Below are 11,879 nucleotides of genomic sequence, written 5' to 3'. Positions count from 1 at the left end.
ATGTTTACAAAATTATGAGGGGCATGGATAGCATAAATAGACAAAGTCTTTTCCCTGGGATCGGGGAGTACAGAACTAGAGGGCATAGGTTTAGGGTGAGAGGGGAAAGACATAAAAGAAACCTAAGGGGCAACTTTTTCACGCAGAGGGTGGTATGTGTATGGAATGAGCTTCCAGAGGATGTGGTGGAGGCTGGTACTATTGCAACATTTAAGAGGCATTTGGATGGGTATATGAATAGGAAGGGTTTGGAGGGATATGGGCCAGGTGCTGGCAGGTGGGACTAGATTGGGTTGGGATATCTAGTCGGCATGGACAGGTTGGACCGAAGGGTCTGTTTCAATGCTGTACATCTCCATGACTCTATGAATCAAATACATTGGAGCCCATCAGTTGAACACATTTAATGTATAACAGAAACACTTCAGTCCCAAAAATATGAACTTATTCAAGCCCTTCAGGTGAGACAAGTCTGTCGGGTGAAGGTGTTACTGAGGATGAGGGGGAAGTAATGGCTGACTGACATTATTGGTACACTGTTAATGGCTCAGGGATTTGACTTCATAATCCCATAATGGCAATGTGGTCGACTCTCAACTGCTATCTGAAAGGGCCTAACAAGACACTTAGTTGTATTGATCACCATGAAGTCTCAACAAAGAAATTAAACGAGACAACTACACAACATCAATCTAGGCACTGGAAACTAAAAGGTGAAACAATCTTATTGACCCTCCAAGGAAGTTGCCAGGGTTGGAGGATTTGAGCTATAGGGAGAGGCTCAATAGGCTGGGGCTGTTTTCCCTGGAGCATCAGAAGCTGAGGGGTGACCTTATAGAGGTTTATAAAATCATGAGGGGCATGGATAGGATAAATAGACGTCTTTTTGCTGGGGTGGGGTAGTCCAGAACTGGACGGCATAGGTTTAAGGTGAGAGGGGAAAGATTTAAAAGGGACCTAAGGGGCAGAAGGTGGTCCATGTATGGAATGAGCAGCCAGAGGAAGTGGTGGAGGGTGATACAATTACAACACTTAAAAGGCACCTGGGTGGGTATGTGAATAGGAAGAGTTTAGAGGGATATGAGCCAAATGCTGGCAAATGGATCTAGATGAATTTAGGATCGAAGCATCTGTTTCCATGCTGTACATCTCTATGACTCTCTCACTCCATGAACTATTGGGTTTCGCCAGCAATTTCTGTTTTTGTTACAGATTTTCAGCACCTGAAGTTCTTTGTTTTATTATTATGATCGAGCTGGTTGGGTCCAAAAATAGACATCTACTAGTCTGGGTGTGCAGTAAATTGTGAGGGAACCAACAAGAGGGAAACACTTACTTGAGCTCATCTAAAATACTAGCATTTGTCAGCTTAGATCCCAAGTCTGCTCGAGGTTTGTTTCTTACAATCTATTAGGTGAACGCATTAGTGCCCGTCATTTTAAACTGTAAGTACCAGTAAGTTGAACATATAATGGTGCATTGGGTATCATCTCAGGTAAACAAATTTGTGCTGTCAGGTAGTTTGGAAATAGTAAAGGCTGCAGATGCTGTAAAGTCAGAGTCAATAAATTGTGAAGCTGGAAAAAACATAACAGGTCAAGCAGCATCAGAGGAGCGGGAGAGTCGAGGTGTCCTGAAGGGTCTTGCCAGAAATGTCAACACTCCTGCTCCTCTGATGCTATTTGACCTTCAGTACTTATTCCAGCTCCACATTTTATCAAGCCTGACAGGTAGACACATCAATGTCCATCAGGTGAACACATCACTGCCTGTCAGATAAATATAAAAGGGCCCAGCAGGTAAATTCATAGGTGCCTATTAGGTATCCATATTAAGCTCATGAACACAATTAGTGCCCATTAGTAAAATACCAGTTAAGTAAACGTATTAGTGCCTGTGAGATGAACACATTAGTATCAGTCAGGTGTACATGTCAATGTCAATTAAGTGAACATATTGATCCAGTAAAGTGAGCATGTCAGTGCCAAGCAGGTAAATGCATTAATGCCCATCCCATAAACAGATCAGTGCCAATCAAGTGAATATGCTTGTGCCTGTCAAATGAAAGCTTCAGTGATTATCAGGTGTCCACATTAATGCTTATCAGGCAAATACTTTAGTGCCCATCAGTTGAACACATCAGTGCCAGTCAAGAGAACACATTGCAGTCTGTCCTTTGAACACATCAGCATCAGTCAGGTAAGTACATTAATTCTCATCAAGTACATGCATTGGTGCCAGCTAGGAGAACGCACTGCTGTCAATTAAGTGAACGCATTGGTGCCAGTCCAGTGGATACATCTGTGCCCATCATTTAAACATTTTAGTGCCCATCAGGCAAACATAAAAGCATTAGTGCCAGTCTAGTGAACACATTAGTGCCCATCAGGTAAATACATTAAATCATCGAAATGCTATAGCACAGAAAATGGCCCTTTGGCCCATTCCATCTGTGCTGGTCAAAATTTACCGCCTCGCTATTCTAACCCTATTTTCCTTGGCCCATAGCCTCGTTTGCTTTGATTTCACTTGTACATCTAAATACTTCTTCATTATGATGATGGTTTCTGTTTCTCCCATCCTTACAGACCATGCGTACTGATTATCTCTGGGTGAAAAGTTGATCCTCATATCACCTCTAAAACCTCTGCCTCTTACTTTTAATCTATGTCCCTTACTCACTGAGTAGCAGGTTTCTTCCTGTCTATCTTCTTAGTTCTACCATCTTCACAGGCAGTGAGTTCCATGTTCCGACCATACTCTGGGTGAAAAAACCTTTCTTCACATCATCTCTAAACCTTCACTGATCCCTCCAACAAGGGGATTTTTTTTTCCCCCTGTCTACACTACCTATGACCCTGATAATTTTACACATCTCAATCATGTCCAGGTCTCAATTTCCTCTGTTCTAAGAAAAATAACCCCAGTCTAATCCAATCTGTCTTCATAAGTGAAACCCTTCAAAGCAGAAAAACATCATCGTCAATCTCTTCTGCCCCCTCTCTAGTGAAATCACATCCCTCCTGTCATGTGGATTCTAGAATTGCACACAATGTCAAATGAACACAGTGGTGTCAGTCGGGTGAAACAATAGTGCCAGTAAGGTGAACATATCAGCATTAGTCAGTGGAGCCCATTGTTGACACTTAAGCAAACAGATCAGTGCCAGTCGACCAACACATTAGTGCCCATCAAGTGAACACATCAGTGCCAACGCATTGAACACCTCTGCCCCTGCCAAGTGAACATATTAAGTCAATCAGATGAATATAATACTGTCCATCAGGTAACCTCATTACTGTGCATTTGGTGTTCACATCAGTGTCCATCATATGAGTATATCAGTGCTCATCATCCGTCTACATTAATTCCAGTCATCAGTCATATTATTGCCCAAAATGTTAATACCTCAGTGCCCGACAGATGAATAGATCACAACCCATCAGAACTGTGCACACCAGGGGAACACATAATAGTGCCTGTTATATGAACAAGCAATTCTCAACAGTTCTCTATATGAATGCCTGTCAGGTGAATACATTGGTGCCCATCAGGTAAACAAACTACTGCCAGTCAGGTAAATGCACTAGTACCTGTCAGGTGAAGACATTACTGTTAGTCCTGTGAAATTATCAGTGCCTATTTGGTGAATATATCGGTACCCATCAGGGGAATACATTAGTGCCAGTCAAGTGAACATAACAGTGCCGATCAACTGAACATGTCTGTGCCTGACCTTTCAATGCATTAGTGCCCATCAGGTGGCCGTGACTGTGCCCATAAAGTAAAGACAAAAGCACCTCATCAGGCAAATTCATAATCACCCATTAGGTGTCTACATTAATGCTCATCAGGCAAATATATCAGTGCTGGTCTAGTGATCACATCAGCGTCAGCCACGTAAAACATCAGTGCCGACCACTGGACACACAGAGAGACAGTAGTTTTCACTCCTATGATATGGAGTCTTTGGTGGTCAATTAGCTGCTGACAATCCTTGATGGCTGATTCACTCATTCTCTTATATGCTGCTGGAGCAGAGCAGGACAACAATGAAAATTCTAGAGGGTGATCTTCAGCAAAGATCAGAGTGGAACTGAATTTTAATGCATGGTAGGTGTGAGTGGAGTTTGAAGCCGGGGAATGACTTGGCATTTCCAAATTCACATACTGAAAGGAGACAGAGGGAAAAGACCCTGTGGCGGGAATTCTGTCCCCCACTTCCTAGATTCAACTCCATCGGTAAAGTGCATTACAATCCACATCAATGCTGTTGTTAACCCACTCCCACCTAAAGTAATCTCAACACCAAGGCCTCTGCTGAGTACCTGACACCAGGTCCAACAGGTTTATCTGAAATTGCACAAGCTTTCAGAGTGTAGCCGTTTCATCAGATGCAGCTGCACCTGATGAAGGGGCTGCACTCGAAAAGCTTGTGCGATTTCAAATAAACCCGTTGGACAATAACCTGGTGCCACGTGATTTCTGACTCTGTCCACCCCAGTCCAACACGGGCACCTCCATATATCTATTATGACCAAACACGGTTTATGTGGAATTCCGTACATTTTTGGAGAAACCATTCAATTTTCTGATCCTGATTTAAAAACAGTGCAATACAAGAAAGTGACACCTTTTCACATGGGAGAGAAAACTTGACACACTCACACTCGATTGTCAGCTCGTAGCTGGCACTGGCTTCACTGAACGGGTTTCGTACAAAACACGTATATGTGCCAGAGTCTGATTTTTGAGCATTTTTGATGACCAAAGTCCTGCTATTATTGATCAATGTGTATCGGTTATTTTGAGCAGCAAATCCTGAGATGAGCCATGTGACAGATTGGATCGCCGTTGACACTGAACAGGTCAATGCAACAATACTGTTCTCCAGGGTGGAATTACTACTTATTTGCGGCTTTCCAAGCTGATCTGGAACGAGATGAAACAGAAAAGTTTAATATGAAGGAGGAAGTGAAACACATCCTCAAGTACATACCTTTCATATGCATATCCTGTATCTATGCTGGAGAATAAAGAGGAACACAGCATGCGTTCCATTGTAGGAGATGCTCATCACTGCGGTTGGATGTTAGGATTTTGGGGAGGAAAGCTCTGAGCAATAACTGAATGAGGCTTGGACTATTTCTGAAAGCCACAAAGCCCTTTTAAATCATTACATTGCACAGATTCTGGGGGGAGCGCAGGGTGACAGAGTGGGAGAGCAGGGTGAAAGAGAGGGAGAAGGGGTGAAGGAAAGGAAGAAAGGGATGAAGGACGGGTATGTGGAGGTGAAGGAGGGGTAGAAGTGGGGGGGGGGGGGCAGAAGAGGGTGAAGTGGGAGTGGGTCAAGTGGGGGGAGATCATAGAGATCTTCAGGACAGAGAAAGCCCGTTTGGGCCATCGCATTAAAGACAATTGAAAACAGCCACCTAACTATTCTAATCCTATTTTTTGCCTTCTATATTATGGCATCACAAATGCACATCTAAATACATCTTAAGGAGAGATTTTGCCTCGAGCTCTCACCACCCTCTAGGTGAAGAAGCTTTTCTTCAAATCTCCTCTAAATCTCTGTCCCTTACTTTAAGTCAATGCCTTCTGGTCATTGATCCCTCTGTCAAAAGGAAATGTTCTTTCTGTCCAGTCTATCCATGTCCCTCACAATTTTATATATCTCAATCACATTTCAAAGAATCATATAATACCTACAGTATGGAAGCAAACCATTTAGCCCTTTGAGTCTGCACTAACCCTCAGAAGAGCATCCCACCCAAATCTCTCTGCAGTCCCTGCAAAGATGCAATACTATGGCAAACTCACCTAGCCTGCATATCTTTGAACTGTTGGAGGAAACCAGAGCACCTGGTGGAAACTCACACAGGCATGGGAAGAATGTGCAAACTCCACACAGAGAGTCACCCAAGGCTGGAATCAAATCCAGGTCCCTGACACTGTGAGGCAGCACTGCTAACCCCTGAACTACTGTGCCATCATAATATCCTATCAATCATATTCTAATCCATAATATATTTGCAGCCCTATTGTGGTCTTGTCTTGTCTGACCATGCATACATGTCGTTAAGATTAGGCAAACTTAATTCTGATCAGTAGCTTAGTCATAACCCATTTCCCATGTGTTTTAAGAATAAGTCCTGATTATAATAAATGACTTATTTTTGAGTTCAGTAGGAAGCCTGGCGGACAGTTCTTTTACTCTGAGCAGAAGTACAAAAGACAGATATATCAGTCATTACAAAGATAAAATAAATTATTAACATCATTGAGATACTTCGCGGAGTAGTGAGGCTGGATTATCAGCACATTCCTCCCACCAGTCTCATCACATAGTCACATTTGAAGGGATCAAAATTTCTGGCGATGGTTCCATCAGGAGGCCTGAGACTGCATTAAAGTCAGACAAAATTTCATAGGTGGAAATAGGTAACCTTTGTAATGGAACAGCTTTGTGCTTGAAAGCTCATCTGGGGATGAAGCATGAAATTATCATGAACAACTTCCCTTAGCCTCAACCAGTTGCAAGAGAGAAGAATAGAATGGGTGGTGAGGGAGTGGAGTTTATGATGGGGCTGAAGACAACGACCTCAGTCTTCCCAATGTTTGGTTCAAGGAAATGTCTGCTCATCCAATACTGGATATGGGATAAGAAACCTGAGAATGGAGAGACAGTGAGGGGTTGAGAAAGCTGCTGATGGTGGTGCTTATGCAGCATTGGTGAAGGAATCTCTTCATTAGAGCTATGTACAGCAAATTACACCAGAACTACCGTGGTTGGGATTTAATAGCAATGGGAACAAATGGACATTTTTGTGGCCTCAAAAACAATTCCAAGGTGGTATACTGACTCCCTGATGCCAGGATCAGAGATGTCACTGAATGGCTGCAGGCCATTCTGAAGGGAGGGGGCAAACTGCAGGCGATCATGTCACATATTGATGCTGATGACATTGGTAGAAAAAGGGATGAGGTCCTGCAAGCAGATTGGTTAAGAAACAGGACCCAAAAGTAGTAATCCCTGGATTACTTCCAGTGCTTCATATATGTGAGTAGAAGTTAGTCCACATGAATGTGTGGCTGGAGAGATGGTGAGGAGAGAGTACTTGAGATTTCTGGGACAATGTTATCATTTACAGGGGGGATGGAACATGTACAAGTTGGATGGGTTGCACCAGAACTGGAATGGGACCAGAGGCTGGAGAAGAAATTGCGGGGGCCCTGGCTGATAATTTTGCATCAGCGTTAGCCATGGTTGAGATCCTGGAAGACCAGAAGATAGTGAATGCTGTGCCATTCTTTCAGAAAGGCTGAAAAGAAAAGCCTGGGAACTATAGACCAGTATGCTTAACATCTGTGCTGGCTAAGTTCCTTGAGAAGATTCTGAGGGATAAGATATCCATGCATTTGGAAAGACAGGGTTTGATTAGAAGGCGTCAGCATGGCTTTACGAGTGGGAGGTCATGCCTCAGAAATTTGTTAGAGTTCTTTGATGAAGTGACCAGGAAGGTTGACAAGAGCAGGTTGGTACAAATAGATTTCAGTACGGCCTTTGATAAGGTTCCACATGGTAGGCTGCTCTGGAAGGTCAAATCGCATGGTATCCAGGGCGAGCTGGAAATTTGTATGCGCAACTGGCTTGATGATATGAAGCAGAGGGTAATAGTGGAAGGATGCTTGTCAGTCTGGAGGCCTGTGACTAGTGGAGAACCTCAGTGGTTGGTGCTGGGCCCATTACTGTTTGTTATCTATATCAATGATTTGGATAAGAATGTACAAGATTCCTGAAGAAGGGCTTATGCCCGAAACGTCGATTCTCCTGTTCCCTGGATGCTGCCTGACCTGCTGCGCTTTTCCAGCAACACATTTCCAGCTAAGAATGTACAAGGCATGATTAGCAAGTTTGCTGATGACACAATTTAGACAGTATTGTGGAGAGACAGGAAGATTATCACAAATTGCAGCAGGACCTTGATCAACTTGGGAAGTGGGCCAAAAAATGGCAAATGGAGTTTAATACAGATATGTCTTGCATTTTGGAAAATCAAATCAAGGTAGGAGTTTCATGGTGAATAGTAGAGCCTTAAGGAGTGTAGTGGAACAGAGGGATCTTGGAGTTCAGGTTTACAGTTATCTGAAAGTGAAGTTTTAGGTATACAAGGCGGTGAAGAAGGCTTTTGGCACACTGGCCGTCATCAGTCATGGCATTGAGTATAGAAGTTGAGAAGTTATGTTGCAGTTATACAGGACATTGGTGAAGCCGCAGTTGGAGTATTGTGTTCAGTTCTGGTCACCTTGCAATAGGAAGGATGTTATTAAACGAGAAAGAGTGCAGAAGCAATTTATGAGGGTGTTGCCTGGACTCGATGGTCTGAGTTATAGGAAGAGGTTGGACAAGCTAGGTCTTTTCTCTTTAGACTGTAGGAGAATTGAGGATGACAGGGTTGAGGAATTGAAGACTGGAGGACATCAGTTTAAGGTTAGAGGGGAAAGAATAAAAGGGAAATAGAGGGGCAACCTTTTTACACAGAGAGTGTTACACATATGGAATGAGCTGCCAGTGGAAGTGTTTGAGGTGGGTACATTAACAACATTTAAAAGGCATTTGAACAAATATATGGATAGGAAAGGATCTGAAGGATATGGGACAAGTGCAGGGAAATGGGGTTACCATGGACAGACATTTGGTCAGCATGGATCGTTTTGGGCTGAAGGGCCTGTTTCTGTGCTGTAGGACTCTATAATGGGGAGGTTTGGCTAGTGCTATTGGGGAAGATTTAAACTAACCTGGCAGAGGATAGGTTCCTATGAGAAAGTTCAGCAAGGGAGGATTCCTGGCAAAAAACTGAAAGAGACAGTAAGTAAATTAGGAAGGCTCGAAATTATAGGATAGTTAAGGCTTGAGGGAATTAGGCAACATTGGATGGTATTTATTCTAATGCTTGGAGTCAAATGAATAAGGCAAACCGGTTGAGGACATAAATTAAAACATGAGGGTATGAAGTTATTGCTAACACTGAGACATGGTTGAATGAAGAGCATGGTCAGCAGTCAATATTCCAGGATACAGGCGATTCAGGGAAGAAGATAAAAGAAGAGTAGTTATTGCAATATTGATCAGGGAATAGGTTACAGCTGTAAGGAGAGATTACATCTTGGAAGGTTCCTCAAATGAAGCCATATGGGTAGAATTTAAAAACCACAAAGGAGCAATCACATTGCTGGGAGTGTACTATAGGCTCCCTTAACAATCTGAGAGAAAATGAAGAGCAGATATGTCAGAAAATTTCAGAGATGTGTAAAAGTAATAGGGTAGCGATAGTGGGGGATTTCAACTTCCCCAAAATTAACTGGGATAGTCATAATGTGCAAGGCTCAGGAATGAAATTCTTAAAATGCATTCAGGAGAGCTCTTTAAGCCAGTACATTGAAGGCCTTACACGATAGGGGGCAGGGTTGGATTTAATTTTAGATAATGAAACTGGGCAAGTGGTTGAAGTACCAGTAGAGGTGCATTTTGCAGACAACGATCATAACTCAGTTAGATTCAAGATTGTTGTGGAACAGTCCAAGGATGGGCCCGAAATTAAAGTTCTCCACTGGGAAAGGTTGATTTTAATACGATCAGGTATGATTTAGCCAGAGTGGACTTGGAGCAGATACTTTTAGATAAATCTGTGTCAGAGTAGTGGGATGCATTCAAGAGGAAATAGGGAAAGTACATGGCTAAGATGTTCCAATGGAGGAAAAGCTGTGAACCCTGGATATAAAGGGACATATAGGATGGGACAAAGAAAGGAAAGCCTTCAGGGAGATATTGAGGTCTGAAAGCAGAAGCCTTGAGGAGTATAGAATGTGAAAGGGAGAGCTTAAAATGGAAAGTTGGAGAGCAAAAAGGGACAAGATAAAGGCATGTTAAATAAAGGAAAATCCAAAGTTATTTTACAAGTTCATTAATAATAAAAGAAAAACAAAAAGAAAGACTTGGACCATTCAAGACATCAGTGGCAATTTGTGTGTGAAGCCAGAGGATTGTTAGTAGAATTACACATGAATACTTTGTGCTGCTGTTTACAAGTTACAGGGACAATGTGGGAAAACAGGGAGAAGTGTGCAAAATCAAAAAAAAATAGTATTGACAGAGAGGAGGTTCTGAGAGGTCCAGTGCCCCATTTTTCCAGCATTCACCCCTATTTCCTCATCCTTTACCTCCATCCACTCCACATTCAGCTCATATCCCCTGCTACCCCTCCTTCCTCCTTCTCTCCATCTTCCCCTTCTTCACACCCACCTTACTCATCTTCCACCCGAATCTATATCTCCTTATCCCCATCTCTTCCTCCTTCACTTTCATCTCTCGTTTTTCACTCCATCTATCCCTCCTTCATCCTCACCTCCCCATCCTGACACCCATCTGTCCTTCTTTCAATCCAATCTATCCCTCCAAACCTTTTTACCTCTCCTTCACCCCCATCTACCCCTCATTCACTCACTCATGGATTAAGGGAGAACTTGCCATTTGGCTCAAAGGTAGAAGACCGAGGGTGGTGGTGGAGGGTTGTTTTTCAGACTGGAGTCCTGTGACCAGTGGAGTGCCACAAGGATCGGGGTTGGGTCTACTACTTTTCATCATTTATATAAATGATTTGGATGCAAGCATAAGAGGTACAGTTAGTAAGTTTCCAGATGACCCCAAAATTGAAGGTATAGTGGACAGCGAAGAGGGTTATCTCAGATTACAACGGGATCTTGATCAGATGGGCCAATGGGCTGAGAACTGGCAGATGGACTTTAATTTAGATAAATGTGAGGTGCTGCATTTTGGGAAAGCAAATCTTAGCAGCACCTATACACTTAATGGTATGATCCGAGGGAATGTGCTGAACAAAGAGACCAGGTTCATAGCTCCTTGAAAGTGGAGATGCAAGTAGATAGGATAGTGAAGAAAGCTTTTGGTATGCTTTCCTTTATTGGTCAGAGTATTGAGTATAGGAGTTGGGAAGTCACATTACAGCTGTACAGGATATTGGTTAGGCCACTATTGGAGTATTGCGTGCAATTCTGGTCTCCTTCCTATTGGAAAGATGTTGTGAAACTTGAAAGGGTTCAGAAAAGATTTACAAGGATGTTGCCAGGATTGGAGGATTTGAGCTATAGGGAGAGGCTGTATAGACTAGGGCTGTTTTCCATGGAGCGTCGGAGGCTGAGGGGTGACCTTATAGAGGTTTATAAAATCATGACGGACATGGATAGGATAAATAGATAAAGTCTTTTCCCTGGGGTGGAGGAGTCCAGAACTAGAGGGCATAGGTTTATGGTGAGAAGGGAAAGATATAAAAAGGCCTAAGGGGCAAATTTTTCACTTAGAGGGTGGTGTGTGTGTATGGAATGAGCTGCCAGAGGAAGTGCTGGAGGCCAGTACAATTGCAACATTTAAAAGGCATCTGGATAGATATATGAATAGGAAGGGTTTGGAGGTATATGGGCCAGGTGCTGGCAGGTGGGACTAGATTGGATTGGAATATCTGGTCGGCATGGGCGAGTTGGACCGAAGGGTCTGTTTCCGTGCTGTACATCTCTATGACTCTATGACTGTTTGACATCTACCCTTCCTTTACTCCCATCTACCCCTCTTCACACCATCTCCCCCTCCTTCTCTCCCATTACTCCCTCATAATTCCATATCTCCCACTCCTTCACCCTATCTATCCCCTCCTTCATCCCCATTTCGCTCTCCTTCAATCACAACCGCCCTTCTTCATCTCCATCTCCCACACGTTGACACCATCCACCTGTCTCCATCTCCTTCACCCCCTCAAACAATCCTCCACATACATCTCACTCTCCATTACTCCCATTTACCT

The 11,879-nt window shown here is 43.2% G+C and overlaps 1 protein-coding gene across 8 annotated transcripts in view; it reads right to left on the bottom strand.

The window, feature by feature from the left end:
- Positions 1–11,879, bottom strand: part of LOC122541477 (carcinoembryonic antigen-related cell adhesion molecule 6-like) — a 178,319-nt gene that overhangs the window by 108,931 nt on the left and 57,509 nt on the right. For all 8 annotated transcript variants that reach the window (XM_043678265.1, XM_043678270.1, XM_043678268.1 and 5 more), the window contains one exon: positions 4,669–4,932. In XM_043678265.1, the coding sequence (XP_043534200.1) occupies positions 4,669–4,932 (264 nt within the window). The remainder of the gene's footprint in view (positions 1–4,668; positions 4,933–11,879) is intronic.

The sequence above is a fragment of the Chiloscyllium plagiosum genome, chromosome 37, assembly GCF_004010195.1.
Source record: "Chiloscyllium plagiosum isolate BGI_BamShark_2017 chromosome 37, ASM401019v2, whole genome shotgun sequence".
Taxonomy (NCBI): Eukaryota; Metazoa; Chordata; class Chondrichthyes; order Orectolobiformes; family Hemiscylliidae; genus Chiloscyllium; species Chiloscyllium plagiosum.
The sequence above is the reverse complement of the archived record's forward strand: the minus strand, read 5'-3'. Positions and strand labels throughout refer to the sequence as shown.